The 26,710-nt window shown below is 42.5% G+C and overlaps 1 protein-coding gene across 1 annotated transcript in view; it reads right to left on the reverse strand.

Annotated features, from left to right (window-relative positions):
• Positions 1–7,045: 7,045 nt before the first annotated feature.
• The window catches only part of stau2 (staufen double-stranded RNA binding protein 2), a 411,601-nt gene continuing 391,936 nt past the window's right edge, over positions 7,046–26,710 (reverse strand). Inside the window, exons 14-15 of the mRNA XM_084325794.1 lie at positions 23,607–23,672; positions 7,046–10,216 (exon numbers count right to left, since the gene is read on the reverse strand). Of these exons, the coding sequence (XP_084181920.1) occupies positions 10,181–10,216; positions 23,607–23,672 (102 nt within the window). The 3' untranslated portion in view covers positions 7,046–10,180. The remainder of the gene's footprint in view (positions 10,217–23,606; positions 23,673–26,710) is intronic.

The following is a 26,710-nucleotide window of genomic DNA, read 5'->3' on the forward strand; positions in this document are numbered from 1 at the left end:
AGTTGTGGAACTCTTTGCCTCCACATATTTTGGATTTTTCTAGGGCACTGAAATCACATCTCCAATTCTTCAGAAATACATTTACACGCCAAACTTCTTTTCATTGTACTGTACTTGTGCTGTATGATGACAATACATTAATCTAATTTAATCTAAAAGGAAAAGGAAAATCACTAAAGTTTCAACACAACAGTGTCTTCAGAGTGAGTCGGGAATCTGACTGAAGACACGTTTGTGTTGAAACTTTAGTGATTTCTTTGCACCATATTAAATCTGTGTCTCCAGTACCTTCCTTTCTGGTGACTACATGGTCCTGATCTGAGCAGCACCAGTCCTGATCGGAGCAGGTTCAGCGTGTGAATCCTCCAGGATGGCCATGTTGGAAGAGACGACTGCTGCCACGAGTTGATGTTTGAGATTCATCATGTTTACTTCAAATGATTTGGGGTCTCGTGATTTTCTGTGAAGCAGATAGACCTGTTCGCTGTGTACGTCAGACTCTGTGTGAGTGTGTATCAAGGGGGCAAAAGGAACGTAATCCTGGACAGAACAACGGGGCAGACTACAATATATTTGCATTTGTTAGCCATGCTAGCGATCTAAACAATCAATCCACGCCAAAGCTAGACGTGTAAAAGGAGAAAGACTCCCACTCACAGCCATCACAATCTCAGGAGGCTCATACAGAACCAAGCATTGCACTGTAATGTACCTTATATGTGACAAATAAAACAAAACTTGAAACCCTGCTGAGATCATGAAGTTTACGTTGCACCTTTGCACCTGGACAGGAGGCGTGTTATTAAGACTCTACAGACCTCAGATCTGTGGAAATGTGATTCCACAGATCTGTATGCGTGGAAAAGCGGCGAGGGGAGCGGCCCTGTAGTAAGCAGCGGGGGAGGACTAGCAGTACACAATACTGTTAGCAGTGGCGTCATGCGGGCGAGGCCTGAGTGCTGTTGAGACACAGTATGGTATTTAAGAAATGCCTAGGATATTTAAAACCCTTCTCGTGTACTGAGTCAATGATTTACAAAAAAAGCCTCTTAAAACCTAGTGAACGACAGAAATAGCCATTTTATAAAAAAATTATTTTACCTTTATTTAACCAGGCAAATAAATTAAAAACTAATTCTTATTTACAACGATGGCCTGGCAAGAGACAGGGGGGGGGGGGGGGGCTGAAAAGGAATTCAGGATTAAACATTTCCGACATACAATATATGTTATTACAATATAAATATATACAACAAGTAATATAGCAGTGATAGGGGCACCATGACAGACAGGAGGTTGGGGATGTTACTGGGTTGAGAAAGAAGTTGCAGGAATCAGTGAGAATGTTCATCAGAGAGTGCCTGAATGTTGACTTAGGCATAAAGGTGACCATTTTGAGAGATCTTTGTAGGTTGTTCCCGTCCCTGGCAGCAGCAGCCCTGAATGACGTTTGACCAAGCAGTGTGTTGAGCAGAACGAGTGTTGTAAGTGGCAGATGTTTGCAACAGGTGACATAGGTAAGGGGGGGGACAATCCAAGGAGGGTTTTGTAAATGAGCATGAACCAGTGCATATTGCGACGGGTGTGCAGGGATGGCCAGTTGACGGAGGAGTAAAGGGTGCAGTGGTGAGTGTTGGAAGGGGCACTGGTGGCAAACCGGATAGCAGAGTGGTAGAGGACATCCAGTTTGTGGAGTGAGGTCTTACATGCAGATCTGTAGACTATGTCACCATAATCAAACATGGGGAGTATTGTCATTTGAACCAGGGTGAGTTTAGCAGAGGAAGAGAAGGTGGAGCGCATTCTGTACAAGAAGCCGAGTTTGGATTTGACCTTAGACTGTAATCTGGTGATGTGGTGAGAGAACGACAGAGTGCTGTCTAGCCAGATCCCAAGTATTTATACTCAGTGACCTGGTCCAGACCAGACCAGCACCCTCCAGGGTGGCGATGTCGCGGCCAGTGGGTGTTGCAGCAGAGCCCTGTCCTGTTACAACACTGTCATTGTTATTCAAGAAGCTGATGGCGGTTTTGCTGGAGAATATGTCGTCACTGAGTGTGTTTATAGGAAGTGATCAATAGGAATTCTATGGTACTGTTGTCATCATAGAAAACCGCCATCAGCTTCTTGAATAACAATGACAGTGTCATAACAGGAGAGTGTCATAACAGGAGTGTCATAACAGGAGAGTGTCATAACAGGAGAGTGTCATAACAGGAGTGTCATAACGGGACAGTGTCATAACAGGACAGTGTCAGGACAGGAGTGTCATAACAGGAGAGTGTCATAACAGGAGTGTCATAACAGGACAGTGTCATAACAGGAGAGTGTCATAACAGAAGTGTCATAACAGGAGAGTGTCAGGACAGGAGTGTCATAACAGGAGAGTGTCATAACAGGACAGTGTCATAACAGGAGAGTGTCATAACAGGAGTGTCATAACAGGAGAGTGTCATAACAGGAGAGTGTCATAACAGGACAGTGTCATAACAGGAGAGTGTCATAACAGGAGTGTCATAACAGGAGAGTGTCATAACAGGAGAGTGTCATAACAGGAGTGTCATAACAGGAGAGTGTCATAACAGGAGTGTCATAACAGGAGAGTGTCATAACAGGAGAGTGTCATAACAGGAGTGTCATAACAGGAGTGTCATAACAGGACAGTGTCATAACAGGAGAGTGTCATAACAGGACAGTGTCATAACAGGAGTGTCATAACAGGAGTGTCATAACAGGAGTGTCATAACAGGAGTGTCATAACAGGAGAGTGTCATAACAGGAGAGTGTCATAACAGGACAGTGTCATAACAGGACAGTGTCATAACAGGAGAGTGTCATAACAGGACAGTGTCATAACAGGAGAGTGTCATAACAGGAGTGTCATAACAGGAGTGTCATAACAGAAGTGTCATAACAGGAGTGTCATAACAGGAGAGTGTCATAACAGAAGTGTCATAACAGGAGAGTGTCATAACAGGAGAGTGTCATAACAGGAGAGTGTCATAACAGAAGTGTCATAACAGGACAGTGTCAGGACAGGGGAGTGTCATAACAGAAGTGTCATAACAGGACAGTGTCAGGACAGGAGAGTGTCATAACAGGACAGTGTCATAACAGGAGAGTGTCATAACAGGAGTGTCATAACAGGAGTGTCATAACAGGAGTGTCATAACAGGAGAGTGTCATAACAGGAGAGTGTCATAACAGAAGTGTCATAACAGGACAGTGTCAGGACAGGAGAGTGTCATAACAGAAGTGTCATAACAGGACAGTGTCAGGACAGGAGAGTGTCATAACAGGACAGTGTCATAACAGGAGAGTGTCATAACAGGAGAGTGTCATAACAGAAGTGTCATAACAGGACAGTGTCAGGACAGGAGAGTGTCATAACAGAAGTGTCATAACAGGACAGTGTCAGGACAGGAGAGTGTCATAACAGGACAGTGTCATAACAGGAGAGTGTCATAACAGGAGTGTCATAACAGGAGTGTCATAACAGGAGAGTGTCATAACAGGACAGTGTCATAACAGGACAGTGTCATAACAGGAGAGTGTCATAACAGGACAGTGTCATAACAGGAGAGTGTCATAACAGGAGTGTCATAACAGGAGTGTCATAACAGAAGTGTCATAACAGGAGTGTCATAACAGGAGAGTGTCATAACAGAAGTGTCATAACAGGAGAGTGTCATAACAGGAGAGTGTCATAACAGGAGAGTGTCATAACAGAAGTGTCATAACAGGACAGTGTCAGGACAGGAGAGTGTCATAACAGGAGTGTCATAACAGGAGTGTCATAACAGAAGTGTCATAACAGGAGTGTCATAACAGGAGAGTGTCATAACAGAAGTGTCATAACAGGAGAGTGTCATAACAGGAGAGTGTCATAACAGGAGAGTGTCATAACAGAAGTGTCATAACAGGACAGTGTCAGGACAGGAGAGTGTCATAACAGAAGTGTCATAACAGGACAGTGTCAGGACAGGAGAGTGTCATAACAGGACAGTGTCAGGACAGGAGAGTGTCATAACAGGAGAGTGTCATAACAGGAGTGTCATAACAGGAGAGTGTCATAACAGGAGTGTCATAACAGGACAGTGTCATAACAGGAGTGTCATAACAGGAGAGTGTCATAACAGGAGTGTCATAACAGGAGTGTCATAACAGGAGAGTGTCATAACAGGAGAGTGTCATAACAGGAGTGTCATAACAGGACAGTGTCATAACAGGACAGTGTCATAACAGGACAGTGTCAGGACAGGAGTGTCATAACAGGACAGTGTCAGGACAGCTGAAACCCACCCAATCAAGTAAAACACACTTCAATCAATATCTGAAAAAGAAAACAACTAACTTTTACTATTATGTACTTTACTACTAAGGAATATATCTTCTATTACTGCCTACTATGCTAATATGACTATACTACTATGCATTCAAGTCAACTTTTTGTTTTATATTTACCATGTCAGGGGTGAAAGTGGCTCAGGAGGTCGAGCGGTCGTCTGGTACCTCGTTCAGAAGGTTTCTGGTTCGATTCCGGCTCCTCCTGGCAGCATGTCACTTCATTGCTTCTGGCTCCCTGTTCGAGTCTCTCAACACTGATCATATAATTTCTCCTGCTGGTTGTTCCGATAGTCATGTTAGGGTGGGTCAAGCCTTTAGTTTTAATCGGATTACAGTTTAAGATGTGCGTAAAGCCCTCAAACTCTTAGATAGTAGAAAATCGGCAGGTCCTGATAACCTGCTGGAGCCTTACTTTTTAAAGCTAGCAGCTGATTGTATTGCACCACCTCTGACACATCTTTTTAATCTTTCCCTGGACGCAAACTAAATTCCTCACATATGGCTTTTGTTCTTCCCCTGCTAAAAGGGGGTGAGCCTACTGTCCTGAACAACTATAGGCCAATTTCTAAATAGTCTGTCCTGGCAAAGGTTCTGGAACGCCTTGTGAGTGAACAACTGCAGGTGTTCTTAGCTACTAACAATATTTTATCAGGTTTTAGAAAAAAACATAGTACAGCAACAGCGGCCTTAAAAGTATTAAATTATATTATTGAATCCCTGGATAACAAGCAACATTGTGCAGCCCTTTTCATTGATCTAAGCCAGGCTTTTGATGCTGTGGATCATGCAATATTGATGCAAAGACTTGGAGTGTAGGATTGTCGGAACAAGCTGTCTGTTGGTTTGAGAGTTATCCATCAGGCAGATCACAGTGCGTGCAGGCAGAAGGCATCACCTCTAGCTCCCTTTTTATATCCCAGGGCGTGCCACAGGGCTCGGTCCTGGGACCGGTATTATACATTTGATATATTAACAGTCTTGATAAAAATGTCTCAAATGCTAAATTTCATTAGTATGCCGATGATACTGTGATATACTGCTCTGCGTCTACATTACATCAGGCTCTTTATCAACTACAACTTGCTTTTAATATTGTACAATGTACCCTGTGTGACTTAAAACTCGAGCAGTGCTCAAGTAATTGTTTAGGGAAATCTATTTTTAGAACACTTAAAGCGCATGGCAGCAGCAATGATGATATATTGCACACACTCCTAGTTACACATACACACAGTCCTCATATCCCTCCTAGTTACACATACACACAGTCCTCATATCCCTCCTAGTTACACATACACACAGTCCTCATAACCCTCCTAGTTACACATACACACAGTCCTCATATCCCTCCTAGTTACACATACACACAGTCCTCATAACCCTCCTAGTTACACATACACACAGTCCTCATATCCCTCCTAGTTACACATACACACAGTCCTCATAACCCTCCTAGTTACACATACACACAGTCCTCATATCCCTCCTAGTTACACATACACACAGTCCTCATAACCCTCCTAGTTACACATACACACAGTCCTCATATCCCTCCTAGTTACACATACACACAGTCCTCATAACCCTCCTAGTTACACACACAGTCCTCATATCCCTCCTAGTTACACATACACACAGTCCTCATAACCCTCCTAGTTACACATACACACAGTCCTCATATCCCTCCTAGTTACACATACACACAGTCCTCATAACCCTCCTAGTTACACATACACACAGTCCTCATATCCCTCCTAGTTACACATACACACAGTCCTCATAACCCCCCTAGTTACACATACAGTCCTCATATCCCTCCTAGTCACACATATACACAGTCCTCATAACCCTCCTAGTTACACATACAGTCCCCCACACATATGCTTATTTTATTTTATAATTATATTATATTGTGGTTCTATTTTGATTTTGTTTATATAAAATGTCTTATTCTACCTTAATTGTCTGTCCGTTAATGTTGCACCAAACAACCAAATCAAATTCCTTGTATGTGTAAACTACTTGGCAATAAAGACCTTTCTGATTCTGATTTCATCAGAGACGTCAGAGCACAGGGTCGCCTGCAGTGTAGCGCCCCCTGGAGCAGTTTTGGGGTTCGGTGCCTTGCTCAAGGGCACTTAGGCAGGATGCTGGGCACCGTAGATGTAATACCAGCTACCCTTCAGTCACCAGCTCACAGCTGCAATACACCCTCCTGTCGGGGACGGGGATCGAACCAGCAACCTTTCGGTTAACAGAAATGTTAATACCGGTTATCGATATCGGGCCAAGATGTTGATATCGGTGCATGCATAATTCACCTGCTTGACCACTGCAGATTCCTACACTATATGTCTGTATCATTGTGCGATACCACAGTCTACCGATCTGACCCATCGCTTTCTGCTCAACTGTGTAGATCTAGAGTTTCTAGACCAATATTTTGGGGTCATTGGACAAAATCAACTGAGATCGAATCCATTTTTCTCTCATAATTTTAATTTAGTTTATATTCCATTTAATCTTATTCTAACTTTATTTTATTCTACTGTAATCGTCTGTCCGTTAATGTCGCATCAATCACTACTTGGCAATAAAGACCTTTCTGATTCTGATTCAGATCCCACTGGAGAGAGAGATCTAAAACGCTTCTACGTTGCCCCCCCCCCCCCCCGCAAAAATAATAATAATGCAGAAATCAAGTCATTTTGCTTTTATTTCGGACATGTTACATAATGGCTCTTAATATTTAGCACTGGAGAAATTCTCAGATACCAATAGACCTTTCCAGAAGAACTCCGTCGCCAGGAGTAACAGCTGGGGCTCGCAGGTGTACTTCCTGTCCCCAAACACCGGCAACAGGAAGTAAACCCGGTGCCAGTTTTGAACGTTTACGTGGTCACGTCTGAAAAGGTCAATACCCTGTTTTATTTTTTTTGCCTGGTATCGGCCCCCACGATATCTTGATACCAGCGGCGTCGGTATCAGTGCGTCGATAACACAGTAGAACAAAAGACAAGAGGACAGGCGGGGCACATGAACCGCGGTGATTTTACTGCATCTCACTGACTGACACGCCTTGCCGTTTACACACACACTCTGCGCTCACAGCAAGGAGGAAGAGGAAGAGGAAGAAGAAGAAGAAAACCACGGTGACTTTATCCTCCGTCGCCAGTGAACCGTGTGATTCAAAAGGTGACCTTCGGAGGGGGGAGGGGCTTCTGCTAATCGCCGGCAGGCCCCCCTCTCCGCTCGAAGACGCCCCTTTTGACTTTTCCTTTTAGAATGCAGGAGTTAAAAGCACCCAGTTGATGCTTCTGAGGGTCAATACAACAACACACAATGGGTGGAGATGTGATCGACAAAACTGTGGGGGAAAGGGGGGGCGGGGGGGTCCACCGACGCAGAACCACTGGACCGGTCGGGAGGTTTTCCGGATGACATACTAGAACTGGAGGATTAGCAGGGTGCATACTAGAACTGGCCTCGTGATAGAACTCGAGAATCTGTGGTCCGTCCTAACAAGATACAGAGAACTACTCCAATTTGACCGCGACCGCCGCTTCACAGCAGCCATTTTGACTTGTCATATATGGGTGAACAAAGGTTTAACCACAGATATAGAATATTCATTATTCTATATCTATGGCTATACCTTTACCCAGAGCCATTCATTGGTAATAAATATCTCTGTGTTTACCCATCTATGACATATTAAAATGGCTGCTATGACAAGGGCCTATCAGCCACAGTTGACATTTAACGTCAATCACCCGTTTTCTGATTACAATCACCTTGTCTGCAGTGGTGATGGAATTGAATACTATTGTACCACTCCCATCTCAGTCATTGGTCAGCAGAACCGGTCCAGAGGTGCTACGCACGGTGGCCCTTATAGGACGTCCTCAGCTACATTTGTCACTCTTGTCAGACTAGGATGTACTTTTTACCAGATTGAGCTGTCCTTTGTCAGAATTATATGGACATGGTCAGATTTAGCTGTACTTCATCAAAATTAGATGGACTTGGTCAGACTTCGTAAGACGCTAGCTAGCTAACACCCACTAGCTAACACCAACTAGCTAATGCCAACTAGCTAACGCCAACTAGCTAACGCCGACTAGCTAACACCGACTAGCTAACACCAACTAGCTAACACCAACTAGCTAACGCCAACTAGCTAACGCCGACTAGCTAACAGCAACTAGCTAACGCCGACTAGCTAACACCGACTAGCTAACATCAACTAGCTAACGCCAACTAGCTAACACCGACTAGCTAACGCCGACTAGCTAACACCAACTAGCTAACGCCAACTAGCTAACACCAACTAGCTAACACCAACTAGCTAACGCCAACTAGCTAACGCCGACTAGCTAAAACCAACTAGCTAACAGCAACTAGCTAACGCCGACTAGCTAACACCAACTAGCTAACGCCAACTAGCTAACACCGACTAGCTAACGCCGACTAGCTAACACCAACTAGCTAACGCCAACTAGCTAACACCAACTAGCTAACGCTGACTAGCTAACACCGACTAGCTAACACCAACTAGCTACATCTGCACCTTGCTCAGTAATGTATTTGTTAGCTATATAACGTTGTAAGTTGTTTTAACCAATTCTGGTAGACTGAAGTCTTACTATTTAACATTAGCCAACTCTAAGCTTAGCTAGCTAGCTGTAAAAGTCCACCTAATTCTGACAGAGGTCAGCTAAATCTGATGAAAGTACATTTTAGTCAGACAAAAGGTACAGCCAAGCCTGACAACGTATACCTACGAGTGACGAAGGTGGCTGAGGACGTCCTGTAAAGGCCACCACAGCTACGCCAGCGGTGGGGTCATGGTAAAGGGGGACAGGTAGACTCACAGGATTAAAAGGTTGGCCCAACCTTCATTCCTGGGAGCCTCACACTTCTACTGATTACTGCTAACACCAGTTTTGTCCATTTTGTCCACATGAAAAGTGTTATTTTTCGGCATATGATATTCTTGCAAGTCATACACATCCATATAGATAGATGAACTCTTTTTTTTCTCCTTTTTTTTTTTAATGTCAGCATACAAGGTAAGCTGGGTGACTATATATGAAGACAACAACTACAACTTTCACAGCACTGGCATTGGTTAATTTTAAATACAGTACTCAAGCATTGTTAGATTAATAAAAACAAAAAACAGTAACATAATACCCCCGAAAAAATAAGCTACTGTACGCAAGTTGGTTTCGCCCCTAAAAGGTTTCCTTTGTATTACAATGACATGATGTCCATATTTGTTTTAACCAAAACAATAACATCTATCCAGAGGGGAAATTCTCTATGCAGTGTGTATTCACTTTGGATTTCCCTTGGTTTGATACAGTACCATGCATTTGTCTCATCTGTGGACTTGATTGGATATTTTGTTGCTTGTATTTCTTTTATAATATATATATGTATATATATATATAAATATGTATATATATATATAATATATATGTGTGTGTGTGTGTGTTTTAATTCCTCTTAATTCCACTGAAATCATCAATAAATGTAATGTGTTAGGATAGTGTTGTCTTCACATAGACTCGGGTAATGGTGTTTTAGTCGGTCTTCTCTCTGAGCACGTCCACCCTATTGCATGTTTACAGGTTTCGCAGGATACAGCGGCAATCGTGGGTTGGGGGGGGGGGGGGTGACGGGTTGTGGGTGGGTGGGAGGAGGGGGTCGTAGGTCGTGGGGGTGTGAATGTCGGAAGGGTGGGTGGGGGATTAGGGATGTAAGCTCCTAGACGACAGCCTTTGAATCCTTGCAGACCTGAGTGGTGGTGGTGCCTGAGTTAGTCTGTTTAGTGTCCATCCTCCCTCCCACATGACTCGTTATTCTGTGGAGAGAGAGAGAGAGAGAGAGAGAGAGAGAGAGAGAGAGAGAGAGAGAGAGAGAGAGAGAGAGAGAGAGAGAGAGAGAGAGAGAGAGAGAGAGAGAGAGAGAGAGAGAGAGAGAGAGAGAGAGAGAGAGAGAGAGAGAGAGAGAGAGAGAGAGAGAGAGAGAGAGAGAGAGAGAGAGAGAGAGAGAGAGAGAGAGAGAGAGAGAGAGTGTTAGGGTGGATCCTGACTAGGGACCCGAGCACTTCAACTGACTTTAAAGGAACACGCCGACATTCTGGGAGATGAGCTCACTGTCTTCTCCAGAGTCAGACAAGAAGATAGATACTGATTTCCTCTCTGTGTGTTCAGTAGAAAGCTATCCGGCTGCAAGCTAGCCTAGCTTAGCACAAATGAATGGAAGCAGATACATATCAGCTAGCCTAGCTGTTGGTCAAAAACACCTCTCCCGGGTGTTTTAAGCTAGGCTAGTAGAAAGGATAGCTTTCTACTGAATACACAGAGAGGAAACTGGTATTTATCTTCAGTTTCAGTTTATTTAAAAAGGACAGTACACATTAATCAACATTACTGTAAATGTGCCAGCTTTTGCCAGCTAGCTCATTCACAACTGTAGTCCTTTTGGCAAGATGTTATAAAACCCTACCCCTAAAACAGAAGCATTCACAGTAAAACACAATATTTCCAACACAATCCAACATGATAATAGTAAAAGCAAGAACAAAATACACTGATTAACTCATTCTAAGCCAGCCACGAGAAAAGTCGGGTTAACTCGCCAACCGTTCAGCGGCAATCACGAGAAAACTCTGGTTTTAATCGTTATTTCTTTTATTAGCTATATCCATTCATTTTCATCCATCCAGCCTGATGTTATCATTGGGAATGGGTCTGAGCTCGCAAAAGGGCAAATACCACCGCCTACGCCTTCCAGCTGGTATTGCACTCCATTGGAAATGGTGTAGTTTCTTTTCTGGGACGATCCGAGCCGTGCGGGCGGGTTTAGGTGCTCAGGCGAGGTAGGCCTTTGCAACGATGGCATGGAACAGTAACCCCGCCCGCCCGTTCATGTGTAACGCTCGGTAATGTGGGACGGACCTCCACAAGCAGTATTTGGAATGGCGATCAGATAATTGGATTATTTCTTTTGCATTACATCAGATACCAGGTAAGAACACTATATATAAAATCTTTGTTGATCTGATATTTCTTTTCTACCACGATCAAAGCTGTCTCTGTGTGTTGTGGCTGTGTGCCGTTGGTGGGAGGATGTGGCGGGAGAGCCCCGTGATCCAGGGCTCTTTTCATTCTTGCATGAGGAAGGATAATAATGATGATCTAGCGTTGATTTCAGGAAGATTCGATAATCAGCCGAAAAATGTCAACGTGTTTAGTGTATTCCACTAAAGGGCTATTATCGCGTCTTTTCCTGGAATTACTTAGAAGCACCCAAACTATATTCATATTAAAAACGGTATAAATGTACAGATGAAAAAACAATCTGTTTCGTGGATGTTGACTGGAAGCAACTCACTGACAGTCGATGGGTGTATTAGACCCATAGATATAATATAAGATATATTTTAAGCACTCGCAAGTGAACAAAGCGCCCCATTGACTTACAGCGCTGGTGTAATAGGGCCCTCTGGGCGCCCCGACCTGTGGCGCAGAATGAGTTAAAAGTGGTCACATGTTTGATTTGTTAATAGCCAGGTCTTGAGTTTTTTTTGTAAAGGTGTGGTAAGTAGCACAGTATCTTATTTCAGTTGGTAGGATGTTCCAAAACTGAGTGGCTCTGACTACAAAACAGGATTGACTGAAGGAGCTGGACCTAAACGGCACAGTACAGTCCCCTCTCTGGGTAGATCTTGTGGACCTATTATGAGATGTTATTGTCTTGACTCTGGAGAAGATGATAAGTGAATTTCCCATAATGTTGGCCTATTCCTTTAAGACCCTGTTCTAACTAGGCATGTGTGTGTGTGTGTAAACCTGGCTGAAATTATCTTCATTTACAGTACTATCTCGAGTAATAATTAATAAGCTGAATATCTTCAAATAGTACTAGTCATTTACCACACGTTGTGTATTGGGGAAAGATAAACACCCTTATTGTATGGCTCACAGGAGACTGAGTTGACTGACATACTTTATTCTTTATACGTATTTTATATGTGACAAATAAAAAAATATATAATAACTTGATTAAACCACTAAGAGAGAGCAGTTTTACTTCTAAGGCTGGAGTTTGAAAGCATTGAATCTTGTCCATAGCACATGTCCAGAGTTAATTCTATTGATTTGTTATATTGTTTACACTGCTTTTTTACTACCTGTACCTCCCCTCCCCCCTCCTGGTATGATGCCTGAATTTACCCAAGGGGATCAATAAAGGAATATCTTTTCTTATCTTATCTGAATCCAGTATCGAATCTATTTATCAAATTAAAATCCTTTAACAAATACATCTTTTAGGTCATTATTTGGGGAGCGAAAGACAGTTTCTTAGGTAAATAAAGTATTGCTTGTATTGCAAATAATCTTTCAGCAATGTTGTAACTTGTAAGTAACTAAACCGAATCATAAACAACTTAATATAGAAAGGTTGAGAGACTGCTTAAAGGGGCAGTTCACAATCCAGATAATTTGGTAGTTCTAACAACCATTATGGGCCAGTACATGTGTAGAGTGTAATTCCATAGTACAAGTATTTATAGTCATGTTAGACTTTCTCTTGTCAATGGGAGTGGGTTTCTTCGTTGAGCGTTTATCCTGATCATTAGGACACTAGTATCTTGTGTTTTATTATACATTCACAGACCTTGTTGTGAATGGTTTCATTGAGAACTATTTCCTACTGAGGAAACACCAAAATAGCTCTTAATTAGATTAGATTCAAATCTATTGCCATCATACAGCACAAGTACAGTACAAACAAAATAAGTATGGCATCCAACCAGAGTGCAAATGTAACAGTAAAGTAGTAATATACAATGTACAGGAGATTAAACTGGGTATAAAATATATAAATTAGTACTACTGAGTAATAGTGCTATCAGATGTATGTACAGAGTTGTAGTATTGATATGTACAGTGATACAGGTATAAAGACACTATGGTAGTAAGTCATACTGGCCAGCAGTGTAACTAGTAAGAGTATGTAAGGGATATGTACAGATATATATATTTGTATTTACTGTAATATTGATATTGAGAATGAGTTTCATTTTATGTTTTATTGTCCATTTTTGCTGGACAATAGTTGCGTCAAAAGTTATTCGACAGGTGTAAAAACCTTGAGTTAATGCGTTGAGTGATGCAGAAAGACTAAATGGATTTTTGATCACAGGGTGTTTGCACTTGCAGAATATTTAGAGAAAGCTTGGGATAAACGTACGAAAAGAACATATATGTGATGTATTTATTTTGGCCTCTGATGGTGTGCATGGTGTAGCTTACAAACCTTGGGAAGTGAATGTTATATTAAATTATTGCTTTTGGTGTCTTATAATCCCGTAAGGGATGGGTCGTCGGACATGACACGAAAATTAAATGTCATTCATTCATTCATTCATATATATATATATATTAAGTAGGGATGGGTACCAAATTCGGTACTTTTGAGGTACCGAACCGAAACACGTCGGTACTACCGAGAATCGAATCAAGTGAGATACTGATTTTTTTTTTTTTTACTTTTTTCTTTTCATGTCAACGTTCACACGCACAATATATGCTTACCTAGGATTTGACTTGATTCAACAACAAAGCAGTCGGAGCAATTGCAAGCCGAAAACTGTCGAAATTGTAGTTATTTGAAGTTTGGATTATTTTTTTTCACGAAAATTTAATTTCTTGAGACTAAAGGTCTCCGTTGGGTACCGGTATCGATTCACAGTATCGGTTCAAATGTGAAAGGTACCCATCCCTAATATTAAGGCTGTCAAAGTTAACGCGTTATTAACGCCACTATATATTTTTTTAACAAAAGATTCAATTATTATTATTATATTTTTTTTTACTAGACTTCACTCAGGTGTATTATTGATACTCTCATTGATACTATGTTTGTTTCTGACTCAAAGGTCCCTCTTCCACTGCATGGTACCTACTCGACTCTACTCTACTCTGCATTTTCGGTTTTCCATTACCAAAATACCTGGAACTGGCTACTTTTTGGGTTCTTTTTTAGTCCCTGCTCTGTCGAGGTTCCAAGCGAGTAGAAGTGGAACCAAAAAAGTGACGTGAAACACTGCAGACCACTGATTGGTCAGAAGAGAGAAGCGTCACACGTTGGAGTTTACTCTCACAAAAAGATTGCTGATTTGTTAAGCTTGTTGTTAGCTTACGTGCTAATGTGCTTGCGTTTTACCATGGTTAGCGTGATCAATATAACTCGCTATTGATTGTTTGTACTAGTAACGTTAATGCTAGTAGAATAGACACAACGTGAGGTAATCACCATCCATTTTAAACCGGTTATTACCTAATGCTAACGTTAGCAGATAGACGCGAGAGGTAACGTTAAAGCTTGTTGTTAGCTTAGGTGCTAATGTGCTTGCATTTTACCATGGCTAGCGTACATAGCGTGATCAATATAACTCGCTATTGATTGTTTGTACTAGTAACGTTAATGCTAGTAGAATAGACACAACGTGAGGTAATCATCATCCATTTTAAACCGGTTACAAAGGAACAAAGTACCAGGTACCTAAAGCGGGTAGAGTAGAGTAGGGTAGAGTCGAATAGGTACTATGCAATGGAAAAGAGGCAAAGGTGTGTGTGTGTGAGAGAGAGAGAGAGAGAGGGGGGGTGAGAGAGATGAGGAAGGGGCAAGAGAGAAAGAGAGCTTGAGAGTGTGTGTGTGTGAGAGAGAAAGGGGGGGGCGGGGTGTGAGTCCTCAGCCCTTGTGTGTGTGAATGTAACAAGTTCCTAACGTTTTCTTTTCCCTATTATTTTATGGAGACTTTATTCATTGTTTTAAATTATTATTTTCTTTTCAGTTATTTTGTGCATCACTCTGTTTTGAATTTTATGCAAATTTGCAATGCATGAGGGTCATCCTTTTGTGTTAAATGGCTGCATAAAGAAAGCATTTGTTGACTCTCATGTTGATAAGAGTATTAAAACTTGAAAAATATCCATTTAAGGTAGATTTAGAACAGATACAAAATAGGTGATTAATTTGCGATTAATCACGAGTTAACTATGGACAATCATGCGATTAATCAGATTAAATATTTTAACACTTTGAGTGCCGTGGGTTAATTCACATTTAGTCCCTTGAATGCCACCATCAATGTTAACGTTAATATCGCCTAATCTATGTTTTAAATTATGGCTATGTGTCTAATCTGCCCGTCGCTTATCAAAGAATCATTTTCCAGTCAGTGTTGTCAAGGCAGATTGGTTTTTTATCGCTTCATTTCCGTTTGAGAGCATTTTGAAAAGCACCCGTTTTCAGGTGAAAAACAACCTATTCTATGATAATCGCCTTTTACTGGAATATTCCAGAACGTTGATATTTGTCGGCCTATTTATGAATAGTTTTCAAATAAATGCTAGATGATCAATAGTATATGTGCACGCACGCACGTTCGAGCCACACGCTGATAATAGCTGCTTTCATTTCCTCATGGATTTTACAGTGAAACAGCTAGAGCACATATCACAAAAAAGCTTATATCTCTGTGAAAACGAGTCTGATTATCCTAACACTGATAACATAGATTCCTTACCTGACATCAGATGGTATCCAAATGGTATATTCCAATTCCTGATCACCATTAGAAAAAATCGATAAGTATATTGATCCAACGTGTGTACAGTATAACCCATGCTCGCCGCGGCTCAAAGGCTCCAGAATGAACTCTGGTAACTCCGGCTGCATCAGTGGACTGGAAAATGTGGACTGGAATATTTTTTCCCCCCCATCCATTTTCATTGAGTCCATTCCAAAAGGGTGATTTACCATCTGGGAGACGATAGGGGGCGCTTTTTTCACATCTGATCGCCGGCGGCCCCTGGATTTCCAACGGTAGGCTCGGGTGATGCAATATGATTTCAGATCGCTAAAAAAAATTAAATAAAAAGAATTCCGAGAAAAGCCGTGACGTGGCTTTCAACGTCACTATCATAAACCCGAGATTAGCCGTGAGTGGCGCTCAAAGTGTTAATCGATTGACAGCCTTATATATATATATATATATATATATATATATATATATATATATATATATATATATATATATATATATATATATATATATATATATATATATATTTATTTTATACAGTATATATATATTAAATATATTATATATATAATATTCATATATATTAAATATGTATTTATATTTACAGCATATATATATTTATCCATATCTGTCTGAATATACCTAGTATATATATACTGGATATAAAAAAGATATACAGTATATACAGCATTATATATATGCGGTATATATAAAGATATTAATTTATATATACGGTATTTACAGCACTATTGTACGTGCTATCATACAGAGTTATATAGGTAGACTATAGTATGAGGCGGGTATGATTATGATACTGTTCACATGGAGGGTTATGCTTTCAAGCAACACTGTACTTATTGTACTTATTTTATGCCTATTCTTATGTCTGCACTTTCTACATTGCACTACTTTTATTGCCTTATATACCTAATCTTATGTCTGCACTTTATGCATTGCTTTTATTCTGTCAACTGTATGCTAATTGTATGCCTATGTTCATTTTATGCTATTTGCTGTGAAGCCCTTTGAGCTGCAATCCATGTATGAAAGGTGCTATATAAATAAAGTTATTATTATTATCTTCAGTAACCGTGTCACGATTCCAGGAAAGATATGTTTTTTCTGTCAAGTTTATGAAATGCATTTAGTTTTGTTTGGCTCTTTGAGTGTCTCAAACCCAGTGCCACACAGCTCCATGAGTACTGGGAGCGACGGCAGACATCCCTACGACATCTGCAAAGCTCACGGCAGAATCAGAACAGATAGCACAAGAGGGAAAATACGTTTGTTTTTAAATAACATATTGAATGTCATGTAATCTATAGACATGCTGCGGCCTCAACTCTTAAATCCCTGGACTCTGTCTACCACTCTGCCCTTAGATTCATCAATAATGATAGATATAACACTCATCACTGTGTCCTTTATGAGAAGGTTGGTTGGTCCTCTCTGACGGAGAGGCGCAACAAACACTGGTATTTGTTCATTTTTAAGGTAAGCTACCTCCTTATACTACATAATTAGTGGTAAGCTACCTCCTTATACTACATCATTATTGGTAAACTACCTCCTGATACTACATCATTATTGGTAAGATACCTCCTTATACTACATCAGGGGTCGGCAATAGGCGGCCCGCGGGCCGAAATTGGCCCGCCAGCAATCATTTCTGGCCCGTCAGTTTATTTTGAGAATATGATATTTATTTTATTTTCATCATATTATTTTTATTATATGCATACTTTATGTTTTATCCATGTTGAGAGTGAATAACAGGTATAGGCAGTGAGGTGCAATGTACCGTGTATATAGGCTTGCTCAAAGTGAAGTGGACAGCGCGTGGTGCTGAAATGGGAAACACCAGTTCAGTAAGTCAATGTCTATCTATGTCTGTCACTATAGCCAATTGAAATGGTAGAAATGCTCACATGGACTCGGAGAACCAATGGAAATTGCGCGCGCTGGTTTCACTTTCTGTTTTGCGCCAGCTGCTGTCATCAGAGAGAGTCAGAGTCTCTGAGTCGCGATGGATAAGTTAACCAATGGAAACCAAAGGGGAAATACCAACTGAGGAGCCAGAAGAGGAAAATACGACCTCCAAGACACATAAACAAAACCAGGAGTCATACTTAAAATACGGGTTTATCGCAACAGGTGACTCTCACGTGTTGACGTCCTCTCTGCATAACATGTGGCGACACGCTAGCAAACGAGGCGATGAAGAATGACAACTGTGTTCAAGTTGGCAGAAGATAAAGTAGCTGCTGCATTCAACGCGAGTGGACATTTGACATGTTTCAAACATTAGCAGGGATTTTGGAGGAAACAGAAACAATAAGCCCAGGGCAGGGCTGCATTATGGTGAGTTGTGTTTTTCATGCACTCTATTCTGTTCATGTGTTATAATAATAATAATAATAATAATAATAATAATAATAATAATAATAATAATAATAATAATAATAATAATAATATTATTATAATAATAATAATAATAATAATAATAATACATTCATTTTACTAGCATACCATTCTGCAATCTGTTAAATAAAGTTTTCATTCATTCATTCATTCAGCACCCGCCGCGGTGCTGCATGAAAATCAAATGCCCATCCTACTGATCTGTTCATGTGTTATGCACCCGAGAGGCACTTTATAATAGAAAAAAGACAAAGGTATAATGTTCAGTGCAAACATGTATGTCGTTTACAGTTTATTATGCCACCTATGCAGCTTGTTTATTTTGACAGAGTTAAACATTTTTCACTATCATTATATTAAATTAGCCATTGTTTTTGGTCCTGGCCCGCCATACAATGGCTTGGGAAAAAATTGGAACCTATTGAACCCGTTCGAGTGATTGGCTGGTCTTTAAGGTCCAGTTTGCTCTGAACAGGGTGCATCTGCATTTTGCTATGATGCCTCTAGCTCATGGAATGAACTCCTTAAAGCTTGAGATTCTCCCCTCTGTTGCAGGTTTAAAACCTTGATCTCCAAACTTTGTCAGTTAGTTATCCTTGTTCTTTGTCTCACCTTGTTGTCTCTGTTATGATTTGATATGCTGTGTGATTTGTTATGCTTTTATGCTTATCTCTGTATGTACACTCGACGTGACTGGAAATGAGGGAAACTTGCCTTTCGAGTTTAAATAAATTTATATTTTTTTTTTATCTACTTTTTTCTCCCATTTGACTATTTTTCTCCCATCCCAATTTCGTATCGTCCAATTCAACCCTCCCCTGTCTCGAACGCTGTTAGGCCACGCCTCCCACAAGCCGGCTGCAATGTGGACGAAGCCTTACATCACGTGTCCCCTCCGGTACACGAGGAAGCAGCCGTTGCATCTTCTCACCTGCACAGCGCGATCTCTCAGCGGCGGGGGTCTGCGTGGGAGGGACACGCCGCCCCCGTCGCTTCCTGATTCTGCTGAGCAGGCACACCAACCGACCTGTAGGAGTCGCTGTCCACAACGTCCGATCCCCACCCATCAGCTTTCCCACCCCCTAACACTGCCAATTGTATTAGTATGAACGACCAGCCAAGCTGATAGCAATGCGAAGAGCTGGGCTCGAACCCAGCGTCTCCTGCATTGGTGGCGAGCGCCTTGCCCACTACACCACCTAGCCGCCCGAGTTTAAATAAAGGTTTTGAAATTAAATGAAATTACATTTTGGGTGAACTAACCGTTTTTAACGAGTCTGTGTATTTCTTTTACCGATTTGCCAGTGGCCGGCGGCACGCGACCTCTACCTATGTCACCATGTGCTCCACGCGGGACTACAGCACAGTGACTGATGGAGCTGCTTGTCGGGGGGTGCTGTGACGTGCGAATGACAGGTTTATACCCGGTCGCCAACTTCAGGGTCGCAGGTCAGCAACAGGGAGTTGGTTGTCAGGTAAAACAATATTTACATGCTGATAGCGGCACAACAACAGACCCATATGGGAGACAAGTGGGGCTGCAACCTCACAGGGAATCCTGAAAACATTCATATGAGCGTTTGTTTTAATGGGTTTAATAGACTGGAGTATGTGTGTGAGAGGGAGAGAGAGAGAGAGAGAGAGAGAGAGAGAGAGAGAGAGAGAGAGAGAGAGAGAGAGAGAGAGAGAGAGAGAGAGAGAGAGAGAGAGAGGGGGAGAGAGAGACACACACACAGAGACAGAGAGAGGGGGGGGAAGAGAGAAAGAAATGACTGTGGAGAGATTAACTACCGATTAAGGTCAGTGTAAACACACCAAGTGTTGCTGTATTACCCCCCCCCCCCCCCGCCCCCCCATCCCGTGATGGTGACGTAAATGGAGCCGTTATTTAAAAAAAAAATGCGGTGGCGGTATTTCCTCTCTCTGAGTTCCTTCCCTCCTCCTCTGTGAAGAAGACGAGTGGTTGTAACAGCCCTCCCTGACCTTCCTCCCAGGACACACCTACTAGGAACATACCCTAGAAACACTGGGCAGTGATTTCCTCTCTCTCTCTCTCTCTTTCTCTCAATTCAATTCAATTCAAATGGGCTTTATTGACATGGGAAACATACATTTACATTGCCAAAGCCAAACAAAACAATCAAACTCTTTCTCTCTCTCTGTACATCTCTCTCTGTGTACCTCTATCTCTTTCTGTCTCTCTCTCTGTACCTCTCTCTCTCTCTCTTTCTCTCTCTCTCTCTCTCTATGTCTGCAGAACTCCACGACCTTCCCTAATTTCATTCTGCCCTCCTCCTCCCTCCCTCGTCACAGATGAGATGGGGAGGCATGAGGGAGGCTCTGGTGAGGCCCAGGGAGAGAAAGCTTCCTCTATCTAGCAGTGGTTCCCAAGAGAAGGTGAGAGTGTGTGTGTGTGTGTGTGTGTGGGGGGGGGGGGGGGGGGTCCCTGATGGAGCTCCAGGGGGTCCACTCGGAAAATGTGGAATTGAATGGTTTCATTTCACTTCAATCACATTGAGCTCCATGTTGGTGATTCAAGGTGCAAACGGTCTGAGTTCAAAGACTAACGGCTGCAGAACTGCTAAGTGTGTCCGACTCTTAACCGCTAAGTGTGTCTGACTCTTAACCACTAAGTGTGTCTGACTCTTAACCGCTAAGTGTGTCCGACTCTTAACCACTAAGTGTGTCTGACTCTTAACCACTAAGTGTGTCTGACTCTTAACCACTAAGTGTGTCTGACTCTTAACCACTAAGTGTGTCTGACTCTTAACCACTAAGTGTGTCTGACTCTTAACCACTAAGTGTGTCTGACTCTTAACCACTAAGTGTGTCTGACTCTTAACCGCTAAGTGTGTCTGACTCTTAACCACTAAGTGTGTCTGACTCTTAAGCCTTTATCTGCCAGGGATTATTCTGATCTTAATCCACTGTCTGCCAGTACTGTAAATCTATGGAGATGTTCCCCTTCTTTGCAGGGCTATAACTTTTTAAATTGTATTGCTAAATTGACATTACTATGGCCCATTCAACGTCAAGGGGTTTATAAGTCTGTGGCCGACGTTAAATCATTTATGTAGTATGGGCGATACATAGATCACAGCAGTTTATATGGATCATAATAAGCAAACACGCTGAAACTTACCGCAGCTTCCTCTGACCGTTGGGTGGTCAGCGTGGAGCAGAAAGTTCTCGATTATGGGATGTTGATATATGCGATCCATTTCCAGGTTGTATAATAATATATACGTCCAAATCATGTTGTTTATCGAGTTATTGGCAACGGATCGCTATCCAGTGTGTCAAGCTCGAGTCCGAATATGGATGAGCACCACTTCCTGCCGCTCATTTCCTGTTTGGGCGATCCGCCGATCGGCCACCAGATGGCGCTCTTGAACCGTTGGAGAGTTGAGAGGAGATCAACATGAGATCTCAAGTCTCCGTGGGTGAAATATGATTGACATGACAGATTTTTGAAATATTGATCTCAAAGACGCCTTACGGCATCATTGGCAGATTACGCATGGCGGAGAATGACGTGGTAACACGTCATTGGCGAATAAAGGGTTAACCACTAAGTGTGTATTGACTCTTAACCGCTAAGTGTGTCTGACTCTTAACCACTAAGTGTGTATTGACTCTTAACCGCTAAGTGTGTCTGACTCTTAACCACTAAGTGTGTATTGACTCTTAACCACTAAGTGTGTCTGAGTCTTAACCGCTAAGTGTGTATTGACTCTTAACCGGTAAGTGTGTATTGACTCTTAACACTTTGAGTGCCACGCCGGGTTTTCCTTTTTACCCCCTTGATGCCACGGTCCACTTCAATGTTAACGTTAATGTCGCCTAATCTATGTTTTAAATTATGGCTATGTGTCTAATCTGCCCGTCGCTTATCAAAGACTCATTTTCCAGTCAGTGCTGTCAAGGCAGATTGGTTTTTTATCGCTTCATTTCCGTTTCAGAGCATTTAGAAAAGCACCCGTTTTGAGATAAAAAACAGTTCATTCTGGACCATTCTATGAAAATCGTCTTTTACTGGAATATTCCACAACGTCCTCTCATGTCCTCTCCTCAGTCCTCTCATGTCCTCTCCTCAGTCCTCATGTCCTCTCCTCAATCCTCATGTCCTCTCCTCAGTCCTCATGTCCTCTCCTCAATCCTCATGTCCTCTCCTCAGTCCTCATGTCCTCTCCTCAGTCCTCATGTCCTCTCCTCAGTCCTCTCATGTCCTCTCCTCAGTCCTCATGTCCTCTCCTCAGTCCTCTCATGTCCTCTCCTCAGTCCTCTCATGTCCTCTCCTCAGTCCTCTCATGTCCTCTCCTCAGTCCTCTCATGTCCTCTCCTCAGTCCTCATGTCCTCTCCTCAGTCCTCTCATGTCCTCTCCTCAGTCCTCTCATGTCCTCTCCTCAGTCCTCATGTCCTCTCCTCAGTCGTCTCATGTCCTCTCCTCTCATAGTGTGTTGTGCTGACTGGTGAAGTGGTGGGTAGGTGAGGTGTTGATGGTGCTGACTGACTGGTGAAGTGGTGGGTAGGTGAGGTGTTGACGGTGCTGACTGCCTGGTGAAGTGGTGGGTAGGTGAGGTGTTGATGGTGCTGACTGACTGGTGAAGTGGTGGGTAGGTGAGGTGTTGACGGTGCTGACTGCCTGGTGAAGTGGTGGGTAGGTGAGGTGTTGATGGTGCTGACTGACTGGTGAAGTGGTGGGTAGGTGAGGTGTTGATGGTGCTGACTGACTGGTGAAGTGGTGGGTAGGTGAGGTGTTGATGGTGCTGACTGCCTGGTGAAGTGGTGGGTAGGTGAGGTGTTGATGGTGCTGACTGCCTGGTGAAGTGGTGGGTAGGTGAGGTGTTGATGGTGCTGACTGACTGGTGAAGTGGTGGGTAGGTGAGGTGTTGATGGTGCTGACTGACTGGTGAAGTGGTGGGTAGGTGAGGTGTTGACGGTGCTGACTGCCTGGTGAAGTGGTGGGTAGGTGAGGTGTTGATGGTGCTGACTGACTGGTGAAGTGGTGGGTAGGTGAGGTGTTGATGGTGCTGACTGACTGGTGAAGTGGTGGGTAGGTGAGGTGTTGATGGTGCTGACTGACTGGTGAAGTGGTGGGTAGGTGAGGTGTTGATGTGATCCATGTCTTATCCTATAGTGGGATATGATCTGTGTCTTCTCCTTTAGTGGGGCGAGAGCCGAGAAGCTGTGTGTGGGATGTGCTCCTACCTTGACGGGGCCGTCCACCGGGTCCAGACCCTGCTCAGACAGCTGTTTCAAGGCACTTAGAGCAGCCTGAGAAGACAAGAGAACAACAGATGGCGGAGTGAGAGGAGTACGGGAGGGAGAGAGGGAGATTGGGATGGAGAGAGAGAGAGAGAGAGAGAGAGAGAGAGAGAGAGAGAGGGAGGAGAGTGTCACCCTTCAGCTGTTTTTCTAATAACACTTACTCTGAGAAACCTGATGCCAACAGGACACTTTCCCTTCACTCTGTGTTGTCTTTGGCTCCTCTCCGCTATCTGTTTATCTAGCTTGCGTGTGTGTGTGTGTGTGTGTGTGGGGGGGGGGGGGGGGGGGGGGGGTGTTGTATGCATACGAATGTGTGTGTGAGCGTGTGTTGTTTGTGTATGCATTACAAGTGTGTGTGTGTCCTCTCTCCGCTGTTTATCTTGCGTTATTGAGTTAACATTTCCACTTTTATATTTTTGGCTGAGCTGCCTTTTCCTAAGTCAATCACAGTGACATCTGTATTCCCAATGACTGAAGCTATGTCAATAGCTGCAGGTCTCAAATACCTATAAATCACACAGTCTTAAAACACACACAACAAAAACTAGCGCTAGCAGTTACGGTGATAATAACCTTGCTCTGAGGAACGCTTGGGCCGCGGTGAGACGACACGACGGTCAACCCGAACTCACGGGGGAAGATCACGTTAATTAGAAGACAACACAGGAAGATCACGTTAATTAGAAGACAACACACAGGAAGATCACGTTAATTAGAAGACAACACAGGAAGATCACGTTAATTAAATCACAGAGTGGCTGTAAAGTTTCACACCGACAGAAACTCGAGAACTGTTAGGAATGTCTGACTCTTGACGTAAATCATGCCAGTTAGAGTACAGACCCTCACCTGCACCTTGTGTATGCTGTTTATTGTTCTTATATTTTTTATATTCAGAGTTAATTATATAGTTTACACTGTTTATTGGTCTTATATTTTTTATATTCAGAGTTAATTATATAGTTTACACTGTTTATTGGTCTTATATTTTTTATATTCAGAGTTAATTATATAGTTTACACTGTTTATTGGTCTTATATTTTTTATATTCAGAGTTAATTATATAGTTTACACTGTTTATTTTTCTTATATTTTTTATATTCAGAGTTATAGTTTACACAGTTTTTCTTATATTTCTATTATTCAGAGTTAATTATTGTTTACACTGTTTATTTTTCTTATATTTTCTTATTCATAGTTAATTATATTGTTTACACTAGAAAGATGTCTTTCTACTATTACCCTGCCCATATCCCCCCCCCCCATGCTGCTATGATGCCTGGATTTCCCCAAGGGGATCAATAAAGGAACATCTCATCTTATAAATGCAATGAATCTATAAATGCTTATGTCGCCGTTCCTCCAACAACTCAATTATGCACAAAACACGCGGTGGAGAGCGTGAGATCAGCCGACGCAGGGGCAGAGCAACGACTTGCCCGTCCGTCGCCGCCGAGGGAGAACTCTCTCTCCGCCCCGCCCGTTAAGTCACCATTGCCCCAAAAATACAAAACAACAAACGTCTTGGGTTCGTGATGACAAGCGACCGCCAGCGCCGTCGAGAACCAGCATCCTCTCGTCGCCTCTGTTAATTCACAAACAATATGCAACTCGCTGGCGCCCGGCGCTGGGGCAGAACCCTCGACATGCCATGATATCATTTCCTTCCTGGCCCGTCCGTGCCATCTGGAGGGGCCTCCGCTGACGTGAGGGAGGGCCTCTGACGAGCCAATGTCACCGCCAGACAGATTTGATTTCACAAGGAAGGAGACGGTCGCTGAGGAACGGACGTTAATCCGTGCAATGTGTTTTAGAAGCAGGGCTGCACGATATGGACTAAATACCTTATTTTAATTTTATTATTATTATATATTTTTTATATATATTTGCGATATGATTTACGGTATTAAAGGGAACCATGAAATTACAGCGCCATGAAATGATGTAAATGAAAGAATAGCAATACCTTGTCTTATAGGGACTTCTACCATATCATTAACAAACATAATTGCATTGAGCTGTAATTAACAAAACACTCATTTACTCTCAATAACTGTCAAAACAAAATAATTTTTTGAGTGAAATGCCCTTTAAATGTGCCTTAAATGGGAGGTGAGGGCTTTTTTAGGGGGTGTCTTGGTTACATAAGGAGGGGTGGGTGGGGAACACTGTACAACTGTACAAGCAAAACTGTACATTGGAATATTGACAAAACCATACTTGGTAATTTACTGTACATTGGAGGGGGTTGGGTTAGGACATTTACAGGGGCCAGTTTCGAATTGCAGTCTCCCGTAGGTTGTTCTTTGAGAGTGGTTTTGAAATGGGTAGTGATTCACATTCCTTTACAGCTTTGGGTAGGGCGTTCCACATTGATGTGGCATAATTGCAAAACGTGTTTAGTCCCTTGTTTGAGCCGAATCTGGATTTAACATGATTTGTGGAGCTCCCTCTGGTGTTGTGATCGCGGTATTCACTGACCTTTGGGAAGTATTTTGACATGTACATGGGTACCTTGGTCGTGTAGTGTATCTTGTAGACCAGGCCCATTGCAAGTTGCTGTACTCTGTCGTCTACTCTAAGCCATCCTAGGTTGTCAAAGTGGGCAGGGGTGAGGTGGGTTCTAGGAGTAAGGTCAAGCAGTAGTCTGACCAGTTTGTTTTGCGATGTTTGTAATTTAGTTTTTAGCGCCTTTGAGGTGCTTTTGGTACCATGAGTGCAAGCATAGTCGTAGTACCCTTGAATGAGTGCTCCTGCCAGAGTCTTCAGGGTATTCTTGTTTACCAGAGAGGAGATCCGGTACAAGAATCGTGTTTGTTGGTTGACTTTTTTTATTACATTGGATGCCATTTTGTCACAGGAAAGATTAGCCTCTAGGATGGAACCCAGGTAGGTAATTCATCTTTCCTTGTGACAATATTGTCACCCACTGTAACTGAGAAGCCGTCGGCCTTGCTGAGTTTTGTTATTTGAACCGAAGAGAATGGACTCTGTTTTGCCCATGTGTAATGATAGTTTGTTATCAGCGAGCCATATGCAGATTT

This window comes from Notolepis coatsorum, assembly GCF_963971535.1.
Source record: "Notolepis coatsorum genome assembly, chromosome: 12".
Classification (NCBI taxonomy): domain Eukaryota; kingdom Metazoa; phylum Chordata; class Actinopteri; order Aulopiformes; family Paralepididae; genus Notolepis; species Notolepis coatsorum.